At 42.5% G+C, this 26,945-nt stretch overlaps 1 protein-coding gene across 1 annotated transcript in view; it reads right to left on the reverse strand.

Annotated features, from left to right (window-relative positions):
* Positions 1-622: 622 nt before the first annotated feature.
* Positions 623-26,945, reverse strand: part of LOC119338330 — a 108,112-nt gene continuing 81,789 nt past the window's right edge. Inside the window, exon 14 of the mRNA XM_037610622.1 lies at positions 623-861. Coding sequence (XP_037466519.1) covers positions 623-861 — 239 coding nt within the window. The remainder of the gene's footprint in view (positions 862-26,945) is intronic.

Here is a 26,945-nt window from a genome sequence, read left to right on the forward strand (position 1 = left end):
AGAAACTTGTGGCGTATTTTCGAGTTGCTCTCTGGTCTTCGGGGAATATTTGGGAATTTATAAAAGAAGAATTAGGGTTATGGGGAGCCTCGAGGGGCCCACAAGCTTGGGAGGCCCCCCTAGGGTGCGTACCCTGAGCTTGTGCTGCCTCGTGGCCCGTCTGGCCTCCTCCTGAAGTTTCTAGGGTGTCTTGTGGTCCAAGAAAAATCGTCAAAAAGTTTTGTTCCATTTGGACTCTATTTGGTATTGATCTTCTGCAAAGACAAAAACAATGAAAAACGGCAGCTGGCACTGGGCACTAAGTTCATAGGTTAGTCCCAAAAATGATATAAAGTAGCATACTAATGCATATAAAACATCCAAGATTGATAATATAATCGCATGGAACAATAAAAAATTACAGATACGTTGGAGACGTATCACGTCTCCGCCGGTGCATATGGCTTGGACATGTGGGTCCGCCTACAAGCCAGACATGTCATAATCTGACTTAAAACCCCCGAAGCATCACCTAAGGAAAAGTGGGTTTTTAGTAAATTTTTAGCACATAAATGGTAGGTTTTAGGACAAAAAGGTAGTAGTTTTCCAGAACACATACCTGTAAAGTGGTGGTAATTTTCTGTTAAATACTTGAGACGGCTGCGAGCAATGCAAAGGTTGTCCCTGGGCTGGCAAGCACGAATCCGAGCATGCCGGTGTCCCAGAGCGTCTGGAGGAACCGCTTGATGGGGGTGATGAAGATGTGTATGAACACCAGCAACAACTCCATCCCCACAGTCCTGACGGCGTAAAGCAGGTCAACCGCGACGTCCTCGTGCTCCAGTAAGGGCACTAATCGGAGTGGTAAGAGAGAGGGGAGGCCTTCTATGCACACTGAGCCATGTCAAAAGTTGCATGACAAGCTCCATCGAATGGGTCTCCACCTCCGACGATGGAGCAACACTTTCTTCTCCACTACTAAGATTCAACTGCACATGGCTCTTGAGGTCATCCTCCGACTTGATATGGCCAAGGATTTTCAAGCCCTCTCCCCGGAGGAGAATGATTTGAGGAGAAGGCTCAAGAGGAGGGTCATTGGCTTGGTTGTTCTTGAGCGATCATGCAAACGGCAATTCTCTCGTATCACCAGCCTTATGGAGGGAGACATGAACACGACATATTTTTTTCTCTAGGTCAAGGATGCGGGCGAAAGAAATTCATTTGTCGTCTCCAGAATGGTGCGAGATGGATCATGCAACATGAGGAGAAGGAGAACCTCGCTCAAGATCACTTCGCATCTATGTTGCATAAGGGTCAGAGGAGATCCCACAATTTCAATTGGGAGATTATGGACTTCACCCAATGCAAACTGTCATCCCTTGGCGATCCTTTTATGGAGAAGAAGGTCACTAATGCCATTGCTCAGCTGCCAAAGGACAAGGCACTCGGCCCCGACGGCTTCTCCATGGCTTTTCTCAAAGCTTGTTGGGATACCATTAGGGGAGATGTCTGAAGGAAATATGCCCTAGAGGCAATAATAAAGTTATTATTTATTTCTTTATATCATGATAAATGTTTATTATTCATGCTAGAATTGTATTAATCGGAAACTTAGTACATGTGTGAATACATAGACAAAACAGTGTGTCCCTAGTATGCGTCTACTTGACTAGCTCGTTAATCAAAGATGCTTATGTTTCCTGACCATAGACATGTGTTGTCATTTGATAAACGGGACAACATCATTAGGAGAATGATGTGATGGACAAGACCCATCCATTAGCTTAGCATTATGATCGTTACAGTTTCATTGCTACTGCCATCTTCATGACTTATACATGTTCCATAGACCATGAGATCATGCAACTCCCGAATACCAGAGAAACACCTTGTGTGCTATCAAACATCACAATGTAACTGGGTGATTATAAAGATGCTCTACAGGTGTCTCTGAAGGTGTTTGTTGGGTTGGCATAGATCAAGATTAGGATTTGTCACTCCGTGTTTCAGAGAGGTATCTCTGGGCCCTCTCGGTAATGCTCATCACTATAATCCTTGCAAGCATTGTAACTAATGAGTTAGTTGCGGGTTGAAGTATTACGGAACGAGTAAAGAGACTTGCCGGTAACAAGATTGAACTAGGTATGATTATACCGATGATCGAATCTCGGGCAAGTAACATACCGATGACAAAGGGAACAACGTATGTTGTTATGCGGTTTGACAGATAAAGATCTTCGTAGAATATGTAGGAGCCAATATGAGCATCCAGGTTCCACTATTGGTTATTGACAGGAGATGTGTCTCGATCATGTCTACATAGTTCTTGAACCTGTAGGGTCCGACGCTTAACGTTTGATGAAGATTTTTATTATGAGTTATGTGTTTTGATGAAATAAGTTTGTTCAGAGTCCCAGATGAGATCACGGAAGTGACGAGGAGTCTCGAAATGGTCAAGACGTAAAGATCGATATATTGGAAGGCTATATTCAGACATCAGAAAGGTTTACGGGAATTCACCGGGAGAAGTAATGGGCCTTATTGGGCGATACGGGAAATAGAGGAGGCAGGCCAAGGGGAGGTGCCCCCCATTGGTCTGAATTGTACTAGGGGAAGGGGGCGGCGCCCCCCTTGCCCTTTGCTACTCCCTCTCTCGTCCCTTCTCTCCTACTCCTAAAAGGGAAAGGATTCCTACTAGGACTTGGAAGTCCTACTAGGACTCCATACACTTGGCGCACCCCTAGGGGGCCGGCCTATCTCCCTCCCTCCTTTATATAACGGGGAAGGGGGCACCCCAAAGACACACATGTTTCTCTTAACCATGTGTGGTGCCCCCTCCACAGTTACACACCTCGACCATACCATCATAGTGCTTAGGCAAAGCCATGCGCCGGTAACATCATCATCACTGTCGCCATGCCGTCATGCTGACGGAACTCACCCTCGTCCTCAACTGGATCAAGAGTATGAGGGACGTCATTGAGCTGAACGTGTGCTGAACGCGGAGGTGTTGAACGTTCGGTACTTGATCGGTTGGATCACAAAGAAGTTCTACTACATCAACCGCGTTATTGAAACGCTTTTGCTTTCGGTCTACGAGGGTACGTGGACACACTCTCCCCTCTCGTTCCTATGCATCACCTAGATAGATATTGCGTGATCGTAGGAAATTTTTTGAAATTACTGTGTTCCCCAACAGTGGCATCCGAGCCAAGTCTATGCGTAGATGTTATATGCACGAGTAGAACACAAAGAGTTGTGGGCGATAATAGTCATACTGCTTACCAGCATGTCATACTTTGATTCGGCGGTATTTTTGGATGAAGCGGCTTAGACCGACATTATGTGTATGCTTACGCGAGACTGGTTCTACCGACGTGCTTCACACACAGGTGGCTAGTGAGTGTCTGTTTCTCCAACTTTAGTTGAATCGAGTGTGGCTACACCCGGTCCTTGCTGAAGGTTAAAACAACACACTTGACAAAAAATCATTGTGGTTTTGATGCGTAGGTAAGAACGGTTCTTGCTAAGCCCGTAGCAGCCACGTAAAACTTGCAACAACAAAGTAGAGGATGTCTAACTTGTTTTTGCAGGGCATGTTGTGATGTGATATGGTCAAGACGTGATGATATATAAATTGTTGTATGAGATGATAATGTTTTGTTAAAGTTATCGGCAACTGGCAGGAGCCTTATGGTTGTCTCTTTATTGCACAAGATGCAAGCGCCTTATAATTGCTTTACTTCATCGCTATGCGATAGCAATAGTTGCAAAAGCAATAGTTGGCGAGACGACCATGTGATGACACGTTGATAAAGATCAAGATGATGGAGATCATGGTGTCATGCCGGTGATGATGGAGATCATGATGGTACTTTGGAGATGTAGATCAAAGGCACAAGATGATGAGGGCCATATCATGTCACATATTTTTAGTGCATGTGATGTTTATCTTTTATATTCTTCTTTTGCTTAGTTCGGCGGTAGCATTGACGATCCCTTACTAAAATTTCAAGGTATAAGTGTTCTCCCTGAGTATGCACCGTTGCGATAGTTCTTCGTGCCGAGACACCACGTGATGATTGGGTGTGATAAGCTATACGTTCACATACGACGGGTGCAAGCCAGTTTTGCACACACAGAATACTCGGGTTAAACTTGATGAGCCTAGCATATGCAGATATGGCCTCCGAATACTGGAGACCGAAAGGTCGAACGTGAATCATAAAGTAGATATGATCAACATAGTGATATTCACCATTGAAAACTACTCCATCTCACGTGATGATCGGATATGGTTTAGTTGATTTGGATCACGTGATCATTTAGATGACTAGAGGGATGTCTATCTAAGTGGGAGTTCTTAAGTAATATGATTAATTGAAATTTCATTTATCATGAACTTAGTCCTGATAGTATTTTGCAAATTATGTTGTAGATCAATAGCTCACGTTATAGCTTCCCTATGTTTTTTATATGTTCCTAGAGAAAACTATGTTGAAAGATTATAGTAGCAATGATGCGGATTGGGTCCGTAATATGAGGTTTATCCTCATTGTTGCACAGAGGAATTATGTCCTTGATGCACCGCTAGGTGACAGACCTATTGCAGGAGCAGATGCAGACGTTATGAACGTTTGGCTAGCTCAATATGATGACTACTTGATAGTTTAGTGCACCATGCTTTACGGTTTAAATCAAGAATTCAACGACGTTTTGAATGTCATGGAATATATGAGATGTTCTAGGAGTTGAAGTTAATCTTTCAAGCAAATGCCCGAGTTAAGAGATATGAAGTCTCCAACAAGTTCTATAGCTAAAAGATGGAGGAGAATAGCTCAAGCAGTAATCATGTGCTCAGATTGTCTGTGTACTACAATCGCTTGAATCAAGTGGGAGTTAATCTTCCAGATAAGACAGCGATTGATAGAGTTCTCTAGTCACCATCACCAAGTTACTAGAACTTCATGATGAACTATAGTATGCAAGGGATGACGAAAACAATTCTCCAGCTCTTTGTGATGCTGAAATCAACGAAGGTAGAAATCAAGAAAAAGCATCAAGTGTTGATGATTAAACAAGATCACAAGTTTCAAGAAAAGGGTAAAGGGAAAGAAAGGAAACTTCAAGAAGATTGGCAGGCAAGTTGTCACTCCCGTGAAGAAGCCCAAAGCTGGACCTAAGCCTGAAAACTAAGTTCTTCTACTGCAAAGGAAATGGTCACTGGAAGCGGAGTTACCCCAAATATTTGGTGGATAAGAAGGATGGCAAAGTGAACAAAGGTATATTTGATATACAGGTTATTGATGTGTACCTTACTAGTGTTCGTAGTAGCCCCTGGGTATTTGATACTTGTTCGGTTGCTAAGATTAGTAACTTGAAACAGGAGTTACAGAATAAACATAGACTAGTTGAGGGAGAAGTGACGATGTGTGTTGGAAGTGGTTCCAAGATTGATATGATCATCATCACACACTCCTTATACTTTCGGGATTAGTGTTGAACCTAAATAAATGTTATTTGGTTTTTGCGTTGAGCATGAATATGATTAGATCATGTTTATTGCAATACCGTTATTCACTTAAGACAGAGAATAATTGTTATTATGTTTACATGAATAAAACCTTCTATGGTCATACACCCAATGTTGATGGTTTATTGAATCTTGATCAAAGTAATACACATATTCAAAATATTGATGCCAAAAGATGCAAAGTTGATAATGATAGTGCAACTTATTTGTGGCACTACCATTTGGGTCATATCGGTGTCAAGCGCATGAAGAAACTCCATAAAGATGGACTTTTGAAATCACTTGATTATGAATCATTTGATACTTGCGAACCGTGCCTTATGGGAAAGATGACTAAAACTTTGTTCTCCGGAACAATGGAATGAGCTATAACTTATTGGAAATAATACATACTGATGTATGCGGTCCGATGAGTGTTGATGCTCGTAGCGGGTATCGTTATTTTCTGACCTTCACAGATGATTTGAGCAGATATGGGTATATCTACTTAATGAATCACAAGTCTGAAACATTTGAAAAGTTCAAAGAATTTCAGAGTGAAGTGGAGAATCATCGTAACAAGAAAATAATGTTTCTACGTGTCAGGACCCTGATCCTAAGTCACACTGATCTAGCATGTAACACATCATATCACTTTGCGGCCTCACGCACCGTATTCCCACGGATGCCACCTTACCTGGCCCGGGACCGTTTGCGCCTATTGGCTCACGTATATGATAGTGTCGCTAGCATCCGTATGACAAAGAACCCGGGCCGACATGACTAGTCGTAAACCCAAAGTGGCACTAACTTACAGGGACATGCATACATTACCCAGCAACGAACGTGTCGGTCAGCAGCGAGTGAATTCGGGCTGTAGCAGCTGGGCTAACAGGACTCTAGAGAATCCGGGCTGTAGCAGGCTAACAGGACTCCGGTAGACACCGCGTGACATTTCCCCGTAGGGACAGACACAGGAATGAAGAAGGACACATGCCGGCCAGCCTAAGCGTTCCAGAGCAATAGCAAGCTACCATGGCTCAGTGGAAGCACTAGGAGACATTTCCCGGTAAGAGAGGCTACCAAGAATAAACAACTAGTTCGTCGGATCCCACACATACCAAGCATTTCAATATCATACACACAATATGCTCCACATGTGCAAATACAACATGGCATCACAACATGACTCCATGACTCCAGCATTTTATTCAATAGGCTCCGAGGAGTGAGATGTTACAAACATGGGTCTCATGACCCAATATTCAGAGCATACAAGTCAAAGCACAAGCGGAAGCTTAACATGTCTGAGTACAGACATCTACAAATGAAAAAGGCTGAGAAGCCTGACTATCTACCAGATCCTACCGAAGGCACAAGATCATAGCTGAGGTATCAAGCTAAACGTCGAAGTCCACGCGGAACTACTAGTGAGACTGAAGTCTCTTTGCAAAAACATAAAATAGGCAAACGTGAGTACAAATGTACCCATCAAGACTTACATCAGAACTAACTACATATGCATCATTATCAACAAAGGGATGGTGGGGTTTAACTGCAGCAAGCCAGCTTTGACTCGATGGTTGTCCTGAACTACGAATGCCAGTAACTCTTTCGAGGTGGTGCACACGAGTCCACATATTCACCATATCAATACACCACTATGGATCCACTCCCGTCTCCCTACGAGAACGCCATCCATAGCACTCACACTTATCTTGTGCATTTTATAGTATCCACTTTCACTTGTCTACGAACTATATAGGCAACCCAGAGGTCCTTTACCGCGGACGCGGCTATTCGAATAGATGATGTTAACCCTGCAGGGGTGTACTTCTTCACACACGCTCTCATCACTTACCGCCGTTTACACGACATGTACTCGGCAACCTTCAAGCGGAAGCCCAACAAGGGTGTCGGCCACGGCCTACCTAAACACTCAAGTCTCTAGTCCAGGTTTATCGCCTATTCAGGTTTCATCCGCAGGGAGTCCGGCCGAGGTTTCCACATACGGCCCCGAACGATGTGTACAGGGTTCCGCAACACCAAATGGGCGCCCGGCATATCCGGCCACGTGCGTACCTTATCACAGCACACCCCTCGGGTTAGCACTGCACACGGCCTCCAGCAGACTACAAACACCAGAAACTACTTGCAACTCCTGGACAGAGGACGAGGGTGGTTAAGAAGCCGAGAGGGTCCATTGGTTTCGGGCCCAATGCGTGGTAGTAACTGTTCATGGATCACAAACACAGAACTCAGTTCCTGAGGACAGCTTCAATGAGACAACCCACCATGTAGTCCTACATGGCCTATCACCACTACCTTTGCCAAATCGTGTTCACACGCTTAGCTCACACACAGTAGGACATGTTCACACATCTTCGACTCATCCCCGATGAATTAGAACTGACTCAACTCTAAGCAGTAGCAGACGTGACAAACAAGCATGAATGAGTAGGCACATCAGGGCTCAAACAACTCCTACTCATGCTAGTGGGTTTTATCTATTTACTGTGGCAATGACAGGTCATGCAGAGGAAAGGGGTTCAACTACCGCAGCATCTAACCGAAGAATCATTGTTGTCCTAATGTAGTAAAAGAGAGCAGGAGCGAGAAAGTGGGATCGTATCAGATTAAACAAAGGGGGTTTTGCTTGCCTGGCACTTCTTAGGATAGTATAGCTCTTCATCGGTGTCATCAATCTCATCGTCGAAACCACGTTTACTGAGAGGGGACAAACACCGGGAAACAAGGAAGAACACAATCAATGCAATGCACAATATGATGCATGATCATGACATGGCAATATGATGTGATTTGAGCTAATGCAACTATCAACAGGTTAGATGGAGTTGTTTTGAATCAAAGATTCAAATTCAAACTCCATATGTGATTATTCAAAAGCCATTTATATGATTTGTCCTAAACAGCAGCTATCAGTTTTTCTAACATGCATGTAAATGGTACAGATGGATAGATTGGATTTTTTTTTGATCATTTTTCATATATAATTTATTTCATTTGGAGTTATGGTTGAATTTCTATGAATTTTTGAAGTTTATAGCATTTTCTAGAATTTCCTGAATTATTTTAAATCCAGAAATTACTTATTGTGTCGGCATGACATCACCCTCAAGTCAGCAGGTCAACTAAGTGCCTCCAGGTCAAACCTGACCAGTGGGGTCCACTAGTCAGTGACTGGGGCTGGTTAGTGTCGCTGACAGGTGGGGCCGGTCAACAGACACGTCAGCATGGTCAACACTAACGTGTGGGGTCAGTCAATGTGTGACGTGGCCAGGTCAAACTGACTTGTGCGGCCCATGGGTTAGTTTAATTTAAACAGAAACAAACCCGGGTTAATTAGGGCGTGGGGCCCATCTGTCATTGACCTAGGATTAGTCTAATCGCGTAATAGTACTAAGCTAATCCGCCACGTCCTCGTCGCTAGAGCCTGGCCACCGGCGACCAAAACGACAGCAGCGCGGCTCAGAAACACGCTACAGGCTGTGGCTGGATGCACGGAGACCACCGAGGCGTAGCCCGTGCTCTCCCACATCCAGAGGGGCAGGTGGTTGGCCGCGGGGGCGCCGGAGCTCGCCGGAATGGAGCTCGCGGCGGCGGCCGGAGCTCGGCCACCAGCGGGTTTGGCGTTGTGGTACACGGGAGGGGGAGCTGGTGGGTGCAACGTGCTCCTGGGGGTGCACTGAGTGCGGTGACGTGCTTGGTTTGGACGGAGGCGGGCCAAAACGATGACGACGACATGGCCGGCGCTGGTGAGGTCTCGGTCTCGATGGAAACGAGGGCTAGAGCTCAAATTAGTGCACGAGAGTAGGGGGGACGGTTCAGAGGCTCACAGTGCATCGCATGAAGGGGTCAGCACCTCGGGGGAGGCTCTCGAGACGACGGAGTGGCGACGGCGATCGCCGGAGTCCGAGGAAGATGGAGCCGATGGTGGCGTTGCAGGGTCTCCCGCGGGGCGTGGCTCGGCGAGGAGGAAGAGGGGGTCGAGGCAGAGTCTCTGAGCGCATCGGCGAGGCGAGGCAGTGGCTGTGGCCACGGAGGTGCTCGTCGGCGGCTGCGCACAAGAGAAATAGAGGAGGGGAGAGAGAGCAGCGAGTGAGGGAGAGGATAGAGTGGTCCAGAGCGGCAACTAGGGAAGGATCGGGGCCCCAGGTGGAAGTAGGAGGTGGAAGCAGGAGGTGGAGCTCTGGCGCGCGCACCTCGACACGCCTCTTCCTACTAGCAGAGGTTGAAGACGGTGGGGAGTTGGGCTGGGCCTCAGCCACAGTGCTGGGCCAGGTGGGGTGTTAGGTGGGCTGCAGGTAAGTCCAGGTAAACCTTTTCCTTCTTCTTTTCTTATTTGTTTTCTGTTTTGTTTGTTTGTTTTAAACTTTGCCACTGTTTAAATTCAAAACGGATTCTAAACCGTGCCAAATATCCTCTGGGTATTTTTATGTTGCTGAATGGACTAATCCAAAAGCACATAAAATGTTCCAAGGTATTTGAAAATATATTCTATACATATTATGAATATAATTCCAAATGCAAATAAAATAATGATTTAAACTCAGTGCCCAAAATATTCCTCAAAAATGTTCATTATTTTTGGTTGGTGCAAAACCTTTGCCAAAATATAACCAATATTATTTAAGGTCATTTTGGAAACATTGAATGCATTTTCCAGAGTTCTTTGCCCTTCTTTTAACTAGATTTTTGAGGTTTCAACAATCCTTAGTACAGGTTTCAGAAATTTAAACATGATGCACACATGGAGCTAGCCTAGTGCAATACCAGAACTAGGGATGTGACAACTCACCCCCACTAAACAAGAATCTCATCCCGAGATTCAAGCGTAAGGGAAGATGAAGGGGGGATGCAAACTAACACAATCTTCATGATCCAGGTTGCACTTCATAAGAACGTTGATTTGATCACCATCATTGTCTCGATGTCTTGCTCCAGGAACTCCTACCAACATGACAACGAGAGGAAAAATAAAACTCTAGAATGATCGATCTCCTCGAAGATCGAACTACCTAGGATCAACTCACGGAATGAGACATAGCAACATCTCTCGAACTGAGACACGAAGCACACATCTAGAGGGATGGAGTGGAACAGATGACGAGGGTTCACTAGGTAGATAACAATTCCACACCTAAAAGGGTGGTGAACGGTTGTCAACGTAGCGAGAATTTGAGTTGCCATGATACCATAGCGAGACACCTCAGAGAAGGTGACTCGTGGAACCATTACCTGAAGTGGCAAAAAGAATTACTTTTTGATTCAGAGACCAATAAAACTCTCTATACCAGCCTGAGGTAATTCCCATATGATCGTTTGATGGAGTTCGAAGGAATGGCATACCCAGACTAGGATGGACGATGTGGATTACCTTGTTGAAGACAACACAAGGGGTGATTTTGCTTATCACCAAAAATGGATGGAATCCATGGTAGGACCACTTTTGAAGACGATCCTGATTAGTAATTACTAAAAAGGGTAGTCCATATAGTAGGATTGCACATTGCCAGTGCAAGCTGGGAGCAAAATGCAAATGCTGGGAATGATTCTAGTAATTGGGGGAAGCTCAACGGTAAAGAGTGATTCCACTGTTGGAGTGGTTATAGCATAACCGAAGAAAACTAGGAGCAAATCCCAATTAATGCCAATGATAAAACCTAGCACTTGCGCATGCTCTCAAGAACTTGAGCATTTCCATGTTCATCAAGGTTTTACCAATATCCATGTAGTGACCAGACCTCAATCAGTCTGATCTCTGTGCATCAGTGTCATCCTTGGATCGGTAATGCTGACACGCACAGTACTTGAAGGATTTATAACAAAGTAGCAATCACACACTTATTACATCGAATGTCTCAAAAGAGAACTTATTACAATAAATATGGCTTAAGGCCATCTAATAACGATAACAACGGAAGGCTTGGAAGATAAGTGAGTCCATCAACTCCAACGGCATCACTGAGTATAAGATCACGACCTAAGGCACCTTACTCATCGTCTGAAAAGTCTGCAAAATGAACGTTGCAGCCCGAAAACGGGTCAGTACATGGAATACGCTGGCAATGTAACACATAGAGAGTAATGAACAGAATAATGCTATCACTACATGCATATATGGCTGGTGGAAAGCTCTATGGTTACAGTTTTACATAAAACCAATTTTTCCCTACAACAAAGGAATAAATTTTATTTAACTATCATGGTGGTTGTTAAACATTGAGAAGGTTCCTCCAACTCAATCCCAATTAAGCATCAACATTAACCCAACAAAATTAAATTAAGTAACATGATGAGATTCACATGATAATCCAGGTACTAGATACTCAAAACATCCATAATCGGGGACACGGCTAACCATGATTAGTTTGTACACTCTGCAGAGGTTTGCACACTTTTCCCCGCAAGACTCGATCTCCTCCGTTGGATTTCTCGCACTACATGATGTTTGAGAAACGGATGACCGAGACACAGTCTTTCAGAAGCATTAACTCTTTACCCTGGGTAGACAGTACCAACCTACATCCCCTACATCTGCTAGTCTACCACTGAAAGAGGTCACACAACATACTCAACTATGCTAGAGCCCATAGTAGCTTGCGGCTCCACACGGAAGTTCCTAGCATGAATAATCTCATGATCCCTTTGAGCCTAGGTGGTGGTCCATAGGAGAATCACACGGTACCCCGAGATTTCCAAAAAATACAGGCAACACCGGGTTCCCCATGTGCCTCAATCCACCCAGATGTGAATTAAAGTTGCCACCTTAAGTAAACAATTAATTAACAATACTCACATATGTCATGGATACACTCACCCAATCCACGTCTACTAGCATAGCATAGCAATATAAGCAAACGTGGAAGTAACTCCCAAAGGTTGATAATAACACAGGTAATAGGTTCTACCTCATCTACTTCCCAAAACCCACAAATTAATCAGATCCTAATTATGCAATTGTTTGAGGATTGATCTAATGCAATAAAACTGGGTAGTAAAGAGGTATGATCAAAGTGTTACTTGCCTTGCCGATGATCCGTGAAACCTAGAGACTCGTAGTAGCAAGCGGCGCACTCCGGGTACTCTATCGCAAACAAACAAGCATACAATAAGCACTCATCTAATGCATCGGTAAAACTCAAATAAAAGATCTAACCAGAAAGTTCAACTTAAGAACTCCGGTTTGCAAGAAGAATCAAATCAAACGAAGCAACAAAAGTCAAACGGCGAAAGAAACAAGCTTCGTTTACTAATCTCGACCTAAGTCAAATTTTACAGTAGCAAAAACTTGTTTGAGTTGGTTAAACGGAAAGAGGGGTTCGAGACGAAACTCTAGGCACTTGAATCGCCTGATTCTGATAAACGAGCGAAAAGTTATACTAGAATGAAAATCGGATCAGAAATCACGATCGGAAATAATCGCGGAATCCGAGAAAAAGAAAAATGGACGAACAGGCTAACAAACGAACGTTCACTGTCTGCGGCTAAAAGACGAAAACCATTCGTTAAAACGAATGTATGGACGAACGTCCGCAAAATAAATAAACCGGTAAAAACTAAACCGATCTATTAAAAGAATAAACCGCAGTTTTTATAAAAAACAGGCGGTTTTCTGAAGAAAACCACCGGCAGCGGCGGCGAAATCCGGCGGCTACCTCGACGGCGGCGACGGCGGGTGGCGGCTTCGGCGGGCGGCGGTGGGGTCGGCAGCGGTGGTGCGGGGCGGCTCCGGCGCGGCACGGGGCGGCGACGGCGCAGGGCGACGGCGGGTGGCTCGGGCTAGGGTTAGGGTTGGCGGACAAGATGAACATTTATTTGGGTCCTAAATGCAATTTTGAAAAACGCGCATTTTTCCTAATTCAAATAAAATAGCGATAAAACTCCGAAATAAAATCTTATTTGATTTTATTATTAAATCCTCAATATTTCTTTATTTTGGGAAAGTCATTTTATTCCCTCTCTCTTATTTTTATTATTCAAATATTTGAAGATAAAATAATTAAAATCAAATGATCCCTTTTCTAAATTTGAGAAAAACTCAAATAAGAAAAAACAAATTTCCAACTCTCTTCGCGGGTCCTTGAGTTGCGTGAAATTTCTAGGATCAAACCAAAATGCAATAAAATATGATATGCAATGATGATCTAATGTATAACATTCCAAATTGAAAATTTGGGATGTTACAAACCTACCCCCCTTAAGATGAATCTCGCCCTCGAGATTCGGGTTGGCTACAAAATAGGTGAGGGTAGTCCTTCAGTAGATCTTCCTCTCGCTCCCAGGTGGCTTCATCCTCGGTATGGTGGCTCCACTGAACTTTGCTAATCTTGATAACCTTGCTGCGTGTGACTCGGTTGGCAAATTCGAGAATCTTGACTGGTTTCTCCTCGTAGGTCAAATCACTATCCAACTGAATTGCTTCCAGTGGCACTGTATCTCTCAGCGGTATATCAGCCATCTCTGTGTGTCACTTCTTCAACTGGGAAACATGGAACACATCATGAACTACTGACAATCCTTCGGGCAATTCCAACTTGTAAGCAACTTCTCCCATACGCTCCAGAACTTTGTATGGTCCCACAAAACGTGGCGCTAACTTTCCCTTAACTCCAAAACGCTTAACTCCTCGAAGTGGGGACACACGAAGATAAACTCTGTCTCCGACTTTGTAAACTGTCTCCTTGCGTTTAGAATCCGCATAGTTCTTCTGCCTGGACTGGGCTACCTTGAGCCTAACGTGAATTAGCTTAACCTTCTCTTCAGACTCTTTAATCAAATCTAGCCCAAACAACTGATGATCTCCAACTTCGTCCCACAACAATGGTGTCCTGCACCTCCTTCTGTACAAAGTTTCGAAAGGGGCCATCTTCAAGCTGTATTGATAACTGTTGTTGTAAGAGAACTCTCCATATGGTAAATTGTCGTCCCAACTAGATCCATAATCTAGCGCACAAGCTCTCAGCATGTCCTCCAGAATCTGATTGACTCTCTCGGTCTGTCCATCTGTCTGTGGATGAAAGGTTGTACTGAACTCTAGCCTGGTACCAAAAGTTTCGTGCAACTGATTCTAGAACTTTGAGGTAAACTAGGTTCCTCTATCTGATACAATGGTCCTTGGAACTCCATGTAGACATACGATCCTGGTCATGTATATCTTTGCCAACTTAGCACTGGTGTAAGTGGTCTTCACTGGGATGAAATGAGCTACCTTCGTCAAACGATCGACTACAACCCATATCGAGTCATAGCCTGAACGAGTCTTGGGCAATCCTGTGATAAAATCCATGCCTAGCTTTTCCCACTTCCATTCGGGTATCGGCAATGGCTGTAGCAATCCTGCTGGCTTTTGATGCTCTGCCTTCACTCTCTAACAAACATCACAAACTGCTACATACTCCGCAATATCCTTCTTCATTCCGGTCCACCAAAAAGTGTCCTTCAAATCGAGATACATCTTGGTATTTCCTGGGTGAATCGAGTACAGTGAATCATGGGCTTCTTGCAGAATCAACTTCCTGATCTCGGGGTCGTTAGGCACATAAACACAGTCCTCAAACCATATGGTATCATGCTCATCCTCACAAAATCATTTAGCTTTTCCTTTGCTCATCTTCTCCTTTATCTCGGCAATCTCCTTATCTGCCTTCTGAGCTTCTCTGACCTTATCCATCAAAGTAGACTGAATCTCCAATGCTGCTACATAGCCTCTCGGAACTATCTCCAAACATATATCGCGAGGATCCTCAGCTAGCTCCTTTGGTAACTCTCCGTTCATGAGAGTGTTGACATGGCTCTTGCGACTCAACGCATCGGCTACTGCGTTAGCCTTTCCAGGGTGATAATGCAATCTCATATCATAATCCTTAATGAGCTCCAACCATCTCCTTTGCCTGAGATTTAACTCCTTCTGTGTGAAGATGTATGATGACCCACAAGTATAGGCGATCTATCGTAGTCCTTTCGATAAGTAAGAGTGTCTAACCCAACGAGGAGCAGAAGGAAATGATAAGCGGTTTTCAGTAAGGTTTTCTCTGCAAGCACTGAAATAGTAGGTGATAGATAGTTTTGTGATAAGATAAATAGTAACGAGCAAAAAGTAAATAAAGTAAATAAAGTGCAGCAAGGTGGCCCAATCCTTTATGTACCAAAGGATAAGCCTGGACAAATTCTAATAATGAAAAAGGAGCTCCCGAGGACACATTGGGAATTATCGTCAAGCTAGTTTTCATCACGTTCGTAAGATTCGCGTTCGGTACTTTGATAATTTGATATGTGGGTGGACCGGCACTTGGGTACTGCCCTAACATGGACAAGCATCCCACTTATGATTAACCCCTATTGCAAGCATCCGCAACTACAAAAAGGAGTATTAAGGTAAACCTAACCACAGCATTAAACATATGGGTCCATATCAACCCCTAACGAAGCAACGCATAAACTAGGGTTTAAGCTTCTGTCACTCTAGCAACCCATCATCTACTTATTACTTCCCTATGCCTTCCTCTAGGCCCAAATAATGGTGAAGTGTCATGTAGTCGATGTTCACATAACACCACTAGAGGAGAGACAACATACATCTCATCAAAATATCGAACGAATACCAAATTCACATGACTACTAATAGCAAGACTTCACCCATGTCCTCAGGAACAAACGTAACTACTCACAAAACATATTCATGTTCATAATCAGAGGGGTAATAATATGCATAAAGGATCTGAACATATGATCATCCACCAAGTAAACCAAATAGCATCAACTACAAGGAGTAATCAACACTGCTAGCAACCCACAGGTACCAATTTGTGGTTTTGATACAAGATTGGATACGAGAGATGAACTAGGGTTTTGAGAGGAGATGGTGCTGGTGAAGATGTTGATGGAGATTGACCCCCTCTCGATGAGAGGATCGTTGGTTATGATGTTGGTGATGATTTCCCCCTCCCAGAGGGAAGTGTCCCCGGCAAAACAGCTCCGCCAGAGCCCTAGATTGATTCGGCCAAGGTTCCGCCTCGTGGCAGCGGAGTTTCGTCCCGTAAGCTTGCCCTCGATTTTTTCCAGAGGGAAAGTGATGATATAGCAGAAGATGGACGCCGGAAGCCCACCAGGGGGCCCAAGAGATAGGGGGCCGCACCCTAGGGGGGGCGCGCCCCCCTGTCTCCTGGACAGGTGGGGCCCCTGGCCTATTTCTTTTGCCCATAAATTCTGATTAAATGCAAAAAGTTGTTTCGTGGAGTCTCAGGTCTTTTGGAGTTGTGCAGAATAGGTTTCCAACGTTTGCTCCTTTTCCAGCCAAAATTCCAGCTGCCGGCATTCCCCCTCTTCATGGTAAACCTTGTAAAATAAGAGAGAATAGCCATAAGTATTGAGATATAATGTTTAATAACATCCCATAATGCAATAAATATTGATATAAAAGCATGATGCAAAATGGACGTATCAACTCCCCCAAGCTTAGACCTCGCTTGTTCTCAAGCGGAAGCCGAAATCGAAAAATATGTCCACATGTTTAGAGATAGAGGTGTCGATAAAAATAAAATACGGACATGAGGGCATCATGATCATTCTAATAACAGCAACATATATGGATTTTGTCATATGATTTCCTATGTTCAAGTAATAAGCAATTCACAATGTCAAGTATGGTTCAAAAACTTTATTGGGAACTAACAAACTATAATCTCAGTCATTGAAGCAATTGCAATTTATCGTAACATCAGAAAGAGTCAATAATAGAGCTTTTCAGCAAGCTCACATACTCAACTATCTCGTAGTCCCCTATAATTGTTAACACTCATGCAATACTTGTGGTTATAGAGTTTCAGCTGGACACTGAGAAAGATAGGGGCTTATTGTGTTGCCTCCCAACATATTCACCTTTAGGTGATGTCAACAATAATAGCCTATGCCAACTTACATCCAATTGGATATATGTATCATGATCTTTCAAACACGAGGAGCTTGCCAAATGATAAAAATAAAAAGGGAAAGGTGAGAATCACCTTGACTCAAGCATAAAGTAAAACTTAAAGTAAAAGATAGGCCCTTCGCAGAGGGAAGCAGAGGTTGTCATGCGCGTTTAGGGTTGATGCACGAAATCTTAATGCAAAAGAACATCACTTTATATTGCCCCTTGTATGTGGACCTTTATTATGCAATCCGTCGCTTTTATTACTTCCATAACAAGTTCGTACAAAGCTTATTTTCTCTGCACTAATAAGTCATACATATTTAGAGAGAAATTTTTATTGCTTGCACCGATGACAACTTACTTGAAGGATCTTACTCAATCCATAGGTAGGTATGGTGGACTCTCATGGCAAAACTGGGTTTAAGGATATTTGGAAGCACAAGTAGTATCTCTACTTGGTGCAAGAAATTTGGCTAGCATGAGGGGGAAAGGCAAGCTCAACATGTTTGGAAGGTCAATGACAATATACTTTAACTGAGATGTCGGAAAACATAAACCATGACGTTGTCTTCCTTGTCCAATATCAACTCTTTTAGCATGTCATACTTAATGAGTGCTTCACAATCATAAAAGATGTGCAAGATAATATATTTATATGTGAACCCCTCTTTCGTTATCACTTCCTATTAATTGCAACGATGACCAAGGCTACGTTCATCAACTCTCAAAAAAATTATGCCTCATACTTTCTATGTGTGAAGTTATCACTATCCATAAGATCAATATGAACTCTTTTGTTATTCTACTTTCTCAAGATCATAGCAACATAGCAAAGCCCTTGACTCAACACTAATCTTTATTATAGATAGCACACGGACTCGATTACAAAAAAGATCACAATACAGAACTCAAAACTACTTGATATCAAAAACTTCAAACTACTAGATCAAGATACTACTAAAAGGATCAAATTAAATAAAGCAGTAAAACTAGGAGTGTGATGGTGATACGATACCGGGGCACCTCCCCCAAGCTTGGCAGTTGCCAAGGGGAGTGCCCATACTCATTTGATTATTTCTCCTTCTTCATGGTTGGTGTTATGATCTTCTTGGCGATGATGCCTTTTAGGATACGGTTCTCCTCCTCGAGCTTATTTACTTGTTGTTTGAGGTCCATATTTTCTTTACGGAGCTTGCCCGTAACGGATAAAGCTCCTTTTACCCAAGGATGCTGCATAGCTTCGGGAGAACAAGAAAAACTCTTTTTCATATTTTCATAAGAAAGAAATCTAGGGTTGGAAGGAGTGACCGAAGTAGGGACAGCCAGGCTAGGTAGTTCCCCTATAGTGAATTCTGCTTGGAGACGAGAGGTAACTTCTTGATCTTCCTCCATGGCATCTATCCTTTTCAAATAAGCCTCCATCTCATCCTCCGTTGATGGTCCAAATTGATAGGCATCGCTATTTGCTCCTAGACCTGGTGTTGGGTGAGACACCCGGCTCTCCCCAACTAATTCCGGAGAAGACATCTTGCTTTATTCTGCAACAGGAACAGCTCGAAACGAAAACAGAGGATATTTGCGTGATACACTGGTCAAAACCTTCGAGAGTATATATAATGAATTTTTACCGACCAAAATACGTAACATACAAGAAAACGGGGTCCGGGAGGCACACGAGGTGCCCACGAGACAGGGGGCGCGCCCTATAGGGGGGGCGCCCTTCTCTCTCGTGGGAGCCTCGTGCCCCTTTCGGACTACTTATTTCTTCCTAAAATATTTAAATAATCCAAAACTGATAAAAATTGCCATTAGAGTTGTTTTGGAGTCGGTTTACTTACCGTACCACGTACCTATGCCTTTTCAGAGTCTGGAATGTTCTGGAAAGCGTCTCTTATGTATTCCTCAGGGGTTATGGTTTCAATAATATTAGTGTCAACATTGATAGGATTACCTGAAATATAATGTTTAATTCTTTGACCGTTTACCACCCTCGGATTTGTGCCTTCGAAGTTGTTGATTTTTATAGCACCAGAACGATAGACCTCCTCGATAACGTAGGGACCTTCCCATTTTGAGAGAAGTTTTCCTGCAAAAAATCTTAAACGAGAGTTAAACAATAACACATAATCTCCTATGTTAAACTCACGCTTATGTATCCTCTTATCATGCCAGCGTTTGACCTTTTCTTTGAAAAGCTTGGCATTCTCATATGCTTGGGTTCTCCATTCATCAAGTGAGCTAATATCAAATAACCTCTTCTCACCGGCAAGTTTGAAGTCATAATTGAGCTCTTTAATAGCCCAATATGCTTTATGTTCAAGTTCAAGAGGTAAATGACATGCTTTTCCATAAACCATCTTATATGGAGACACCCATAGGATTTTTGTATGCAGTTCTATAGGCCCATAATGCATCATCAAGTTTTTTGGACCAATTCTTTCTAGATCTATTCACGGTCTTTTGCAAAATTAATTTGAGCTCTCTATTGCTCAACTCTACTTGACCACTAGACTGTGGGTGATAAGGAGATGTGATTCTATGATTGACATCATACTTAGCGAGCATCTTACGGAAAGCACCATGAATAAAGTGTGAACCACAATCAGTCATAAGATATCTAGGGATTCCAAACCTCGGAAAAATAACTTCTTTAAGCATTTTAATAGAAGTGTTATGATCAGCACTACTAGTTGGAATAGCTTCTACCCACTTAGTAACGTAATCAACAGCAACTAAAATATGTGTATAACCATTAGAGGCAGGAAAAGGTCCCATATAATCAAAGCCCCAAACATCAAACGGTTCAATTACAAGAGAATAATTCATAGGCATTTCTTGATGTCTACTAATGTTACCTATTCTTTGACATTCATCACAAGATACGACAAACTTACGAGCATCTTTCAAAAGAGTAGGCCAATAAAAACCAGATTGTAGTACCTTGTGTGCAATTCTATCTCCAGCGTGGTGTCCTCCATAGGATTCAGAGTGACACTTGCGTAGGATTTGTTCCTGTTCATGCTCAGGCACACAACGTCTAATAATACCATCTACTCCTTCTTTATAAAGGTGTGGATCATCCCAGAAGTAATGTCTTAAATCATAAAAAAACTTTTTCTTTTGTTGGTATGTGAAACTAGGCGGTATATATTTAGCAACAATGTAATTAGCATAATCAGCATACCAAGGAGCAGTACGAGAAGCATTGACCACCGCTAATTGTTCATCAAGAAAACTATCATTAATAGGCAGTGGGTCATCAAGAACATTCTCTAACCTAGACAAGTTGTCTGCAACGGGGTTCTCAGCTCCTTTTCTATCAATAATATGCAAGTCAAATTCTTGGAGCAAGAGAACCCATCTAATGAGTCTAGGCTTAGCATCTTTCTTTTCCATAAGATATTTAATAGCAGCATGATCAGTGTGAATAGTAACTTTGGAATCAACAATATAAGGTCTAAACTTATCAAATGCAAACACAACTACTAAGAATTCTTTTTCAGTGGTAGCATAATTTCTCTGGGCAGTATCAAGAGTCTTACTAGCATACTGGATAACATTCAATTTCTTATCGACTCTTTGCCCTAAAATAGCACCTACAGCATAATCACTAGCATCGCACATAATTTGAAAAGGTAAATTCCAATCAGGTGGTTGAACAATAGGTGCAGTGATCAAAGCTTTCTTAAGTGTTTCGAATGCTTCTACACAATCATCATCAAAGACAAAAGGAATATCTTTTTGCAATAAATTAGTCAGAGGCCTAGAGATTTTAGAAAAGTCCTTAATGAACCTCCTATAAAAGTCGGCATGTCCAAGGAAACTTCTTATACCTTTTATGTCCTTGGGACATGGCATCTTTTCAATAGCATCAACTTTGGCTTTATCAACTTCAATACCTCTCTCGGAGATCTTGTGCCCCAAGACAATGCCTTCATTAACCATAAGTGACACTTTTCCCAATTCAGGACGAGACTAGTGTCTTCGCATCTCTACAAAACTCGATCAAGGTTGCTCAAACAATCATCAAAAGAGGATCCATAGACGGAGAAGTCATCCATGAATACCTCACAAATCTTTTCACAAAAATCAGAAAATATAGCCATCATACATCTTTGAAAGGTAGCAGGTGCATTACATAAACAAAAAGGCATACGTCTATAAGCAAAAGTACAAAAAGGGCAAGTAAAAGTAGTTTTAGATTGATCCCCCGCTGATAAAGGTATCTGAGAGAAGCCAGAATAACCATCTAGAAAGCAAAAATGTGTGTGTTTGGATAGCCTTTCTAGCATTTGATCAATATAAGGTAAAGGGTAATGATCTTTCTTAGTAGCTTTATTTAACTTACGAAAATCAATTACCATCCTATAGCCTGTAATAATTCTTTGCGGGATCAATTCATCTTTATCGTTAGGAACAACGGTAATACCTCCCTTTTTAGGGACACAATGGACAGGGCTTACCCATTCACTATCAGCAACGGGATAAATAATACCTGCCTCAAGGAGCTTTAGTATCTCCTTTCTTACCACTTCCTTCATTTTGGAATTTGTTCGTCTTTGAGGATCTCTAACTGGTTTGGCATCTTTCTCCACTAAGATTTTGTGTTGACATAATGTGGGACTAATGCCCTTAAGATCATCCAGAGTATATCCAATAGCAGCTCGGTGCTTCTTTAGAGTTTTCAATAATCTTTTTTCTTCTTTCTCTGAAAGGTTAGCATTAATAATAACAGGATATATTTCTTTTTCATCAAGATAAGCATACTTAAGATTATCAGGTAATGGTTTGAGTTCAAACACAGGATCACCCTTGGGTGGAGGGGGATCCCCAAGAATTTCAACGGGAAGGTTATGTGTCAGCATAGGTTCTTGTTTAAGGAACACTTCATCTATTTATTCCCTTTCCTTCATAAACATATCGTTTTCATGGTCTAACAAATATTGTTCTAACGGATCAGTTGGAGGAACAGCAATGGAAGCAAGACCAATAATTTCATCTTTACTAGGTGGTTCCCTTTCACGAGGTTGTCTACTAAACTTGGCAAAATTAAACTCATGAGACATACCATCTATGCCAACAGTGACAATATTCTTTTCACAATTAATCTTAGCACTAGCAGTATTCAAGAAAGGTCTACCAAAAATAATGGGACAAAAATCATCTTGTGGGGAACCAAGAACAAGAAAATCAGCAGGGTATTTAATCTTCCCACACAAGACTTCAACATCTCTAACAATCCCAATAGGTTTAATGGTGTCCCTATTAGCAAGCTTAATAGTAACATCAATGTCTTCTAATTCAACAGGTGCAATATCGTGCATAATTTCTTTATAAAGATCATAAGGTATCGCATTAGCACTAGCACCCATATCACATAAACCATGGTAACAATGATCTCCTATTTTAACAGAAATAACAGGCATGCCTACAACGGGTCTACGTGTCTTAGTGTCGGGTCTAGCAATATTAGCAGTTTCACCCAAAAAAGAGATAACATGCCCATCTAAGTCCTCATCCAAGAGATCTTTAATCATAGCAATACCAGGTTCGACATTAATTTGCTCAGGAGGTGTATAGGTCCTAGTAATTCTCTTACGAACAACAGTCGAAGCTTTAGCATGATCTTTTATCCTAACAGGAAAATGAGGTTTTTCGACATAAGCAGTAGGAATAATGGGATCACTATATGTAATAGTCTTTTCTTCGACTGTAATAGGTGCAACTACTTTCACTTCAACAGGAGGATTATATTTAAACCACTTCTCTTTAGGGAGATCAACGTGAGTAGCAAAAGTTTCACAAAAAGTAGCTACTATCTCAAAGTCAAGTCCATACTTAGAGCTAAATCCACAGAAAGCATCGGTACCCATAAAAGATTTAACACAATCGAACTTAGGTGTCATACCTGACTCCTTACCACCGTCGGAACCCCAATCTTCAGAGTTGTGTTTAATTCTTTCCAATAAGTCCCATTTGAAATGAATAGTCTTCAGCATATAGGAACCAGCACAGGAAGTATCGAGCAAGTTGCGATTATCAAGAGAAAGCCGAGCATAAAAATTCTGAATAATCATTTCCCGAGAGAGCTCATGATTGGGGCATGAATACAACATTGACTTAAGCCTCCCCCAAGCTTGAGCGATGCTTTCTCCTTTGCGAGGCCAGAAATTATATATGTAGTTACGATCACGATGAACAAGATGCATAGGATAGAACTTCTGGTGAAATTCCAACTTCAATCGCTTATAATTCCAATATCTCGTATCATCACATAGCCTATACCATGTCATTGCATCTCCCTTCAAAGATAAAGGGAAGACCTTCCTTTTGACAACATCATCGGAAATACCTGCAAGCTTAAATAATCCACAAACTTCATCCACAAAGATAAGGTGTAAGTCGGGATGCAATGTTCCGTCTCCTGCAAAAGGATTAGCTAGCAGTTTTTCTATCATACCCGAAGGAATCTCAAAGTGAATATTTTCATAAGGTTCGGTAGGTTGAGGAGCATCTCTTTGATCTTCTGGTTGGGGTGAAGATACCCCAAACAAGCCTTTCAGAGGATTAGTTTCCATAGTGACAAGTAACAGAAAATTTCAGCACACTATATAAATGTTTCCTTACCAAGTTCCACTCACCAAGAGCGCTACGCTCCCCGGCAACGGCGCTAGAAAAGAGTCTTGATGACCCACAAGTATAGGGGATCTATCATAGTCCTTTCGATAAGTAAGATTGTCGAACCCAACAAGGAGCAGAAGGAAATGATAAGCGGTTTTCAGTAAGGTTTTCTCTGCAAGCACTGAAATAGTAGGTGATAGATAGTTTTGTGATAAGATAAATAGTAACAAGCAAAAAGTAAATAAAGTAAATAAAGTGCAGAAAGGTGGCCCAATCCTTTATGTAGCAAAGGATAAGCCTGGACAAATTCTAATAATGAAAAAGAAGCTCCCGAGGACACATTGGGAATTATCGTCAAGCTAGTTTTCATCACGTTTGTAAGATTCGCATTCGGTACTTTGATAATTTGATATGTGGGTGGACCGGCACTTGGGTACTGCCCTAACATGGACAAGCATCCCACTTATGATTAATTCCTATTGCAAGCATCCGCAACTAAAAAAAGGAGTACTAAGGTAAACCTGACCACAGCATTAAACATATGGGTCCATATCAACCCCTAACGAAGCAACGCATAAACTAGGGTTTAAGCTTCTATCACTGTAGCAAACCATCATCTACTTAGTACTTCCCTATGCCTTCCTCTAGGCCCAAATAATGGTGAAGTGTCATGTAGTCGACGTTCACATAACACCACTAGAGGAGAGATAACATACATCTCATCAAAATATCAAACGAATACCAAATTCACATGACTACTAATAGCAAGACTTCACCCATGTCCTCAGGAACAAATGTAACTACTCACAAAGCATATTCATGTTCATAATCAGAGGGGTAATAATATGCATAAAGGATTTGAACATATGATCTTCCACCAAGCAAACCAAATAGCATCAACTACAAGGAGTAATCAACACTACTAGCAACCCACAGGTACCAATTTGTGGTTTTGATACAAGATTGGATACAAGAGATGAACTAGGGTTTTGAGAGGAGATGGTGCTGGTGAAGATGTTGATGGAGATTGACCCCCTCTCAATGAGAGGATCGTTGGTGATGACGTTGGTGATGATTTCCCCCTCCCGGAGGGAAGTGTCCCCGGCAGAACAACTCCGCCAGAGCCCTAGATTGATTCCGCCAAGGTTCCGCCTCGTGGCGGCGGAGTTTCGTCCCGTAAGCTTGCCCATGATTTTTTCCAGAGGGAAAGTGATGATATAGCAGAAGATGGACGCCGGAAGCCCACCAGGGGGCCTAGGGGATAGGGGGCGCGCCCTGGGGGGGGGCACCCCCCTGTCTCCTGGACAGGGTGTGGGCCCCCTGGCCTATTTCTTTTGCCCATAAATTCTGATTAAATCCAAAAGGTTATTTTGTGGAGTCTCAGGTCTTTTGGAGTTGTGCAGAATAGGTTTCCAACGTTTGCTCCTTTTCCAGCCAGAATTCCAGCTGCCGGCGTTCCCCCTCTTCATGGTAAACCTTGTAAAATAATAGAGAATAGCCATAAGTATTGAGATATATTGTGTAATAACAGCCCATAATGAAATAAATATTGATATAAAAGCATGATGCAAAATGGACATATCAATGTACTTCAAACTCTTGTGATCTGTGTACACCTCACAATGGTTTCCGATGAGAAAATGTCTCCATGTCTTAAATGCATGCACTACGGCTGCTAACTCCAAATCATGTGTGGCATAATTCTACTCATGGGGCTTAAGCTGTCGTGAGGCATACGAAACAACTCTTCCCTCCTGCATAAGCACTGCTCCAAGTCCTCGACGAGAAGTGTCGCAATGTACTTCATAATCCTTGCGCTGATCTGGCAGAATCAACACTGGTGATGTAACCAAACGTTTCTTCAATTCCTGGAAACTGGCCTCACATTCCTCGGTCCATTTGAATTTGGTGTCCTTCTTCAACAACTCCGTCATGGGTTTTGCAATCTTCGGGAAATTCTCAATGAACCTCCGGTAGTATCCTGCGAGTCCAAGAAAACTCCGAATCTCTCCAACTGATGTGGGGGCTTCCCAATTTGTCACAGTGACAACTTTGGTGGGGTCTACTGCTATTCCTTCTCCGGATATAACATGTCCGAGGAATCCAACTTCCTTTAAGCAAAATTCACACTTGCTGAACTTGGCATACAACTGATGTTCTCTGAGCTTCTCAAGTACCAAACATAAATGCTCCTTATGCTCCTCTTCGTTCTTCGAGTAGACCAATATATCATCAATGAACACCACGACAAACTTATCCAGAAACTCCATAAACACTTTGTTCATCATGTTCATGAAATAGGCAGGTGCGTTAGTCAGACCAAAGGACATAACGATATACTCATACAGCATGTACCTGGTGGTAAAAGCCGTCTTAGGTATATCCTGCTCTCGAATCTTTAGCTGATGGTATCCTGATCGCAGATCGATCATGGAAAATACCTTAGCTCCTTGCAATTGGTCAAACCGATCATTTATCATCGGCAGTGGGTACTTATTCTTGATTGTCACTTCATTCAATCCTCGATAATCAACAACCATCCTCAATGATTCGTCCTTCTTCTCCACTAGAAGCACTTGTGATCCCCAAGGTGACGAACTTGGGTGAATATAGCCTTTATCCAGTAACTCCTTAATCTGCTTCTTAATTTCTTCCAAATCCTTTGCGGGCATCCTGTACGGTCTCTTAGATATTGGCCCTGTGCCTGGCAAAAGTTCAATCAAAAACTCAATATCTCTATCCGGTGGCATGCCTGGCAACTCCTCTGGAAATATGTCAGGGAAATCCTTCACCACTGGTACTTCCTCATGTACAACTCCTGATAAGGAATTTACTTGAGTCCTCTTCGGCACATGCCGGGATACATACTTGATCCTTCTTCCTTCTGGGGTGGTAAGC

This window comes from Triticum dicoccoides, chromosome 7B (assembly GCF_002162155.2).
Source record: "Triticum dicoccoides isolate Atlit2015 ecotype Zavitan chromosome 7B, WEW_v2.0, whole genome shotgun sequence".
Taxonomy (NCBI): Eukaryota; Viridiplantae; Streptophyta; class Magnoliopsida; order Poales; family Poaceae; genus Triticum; species Triticum dicoccoides.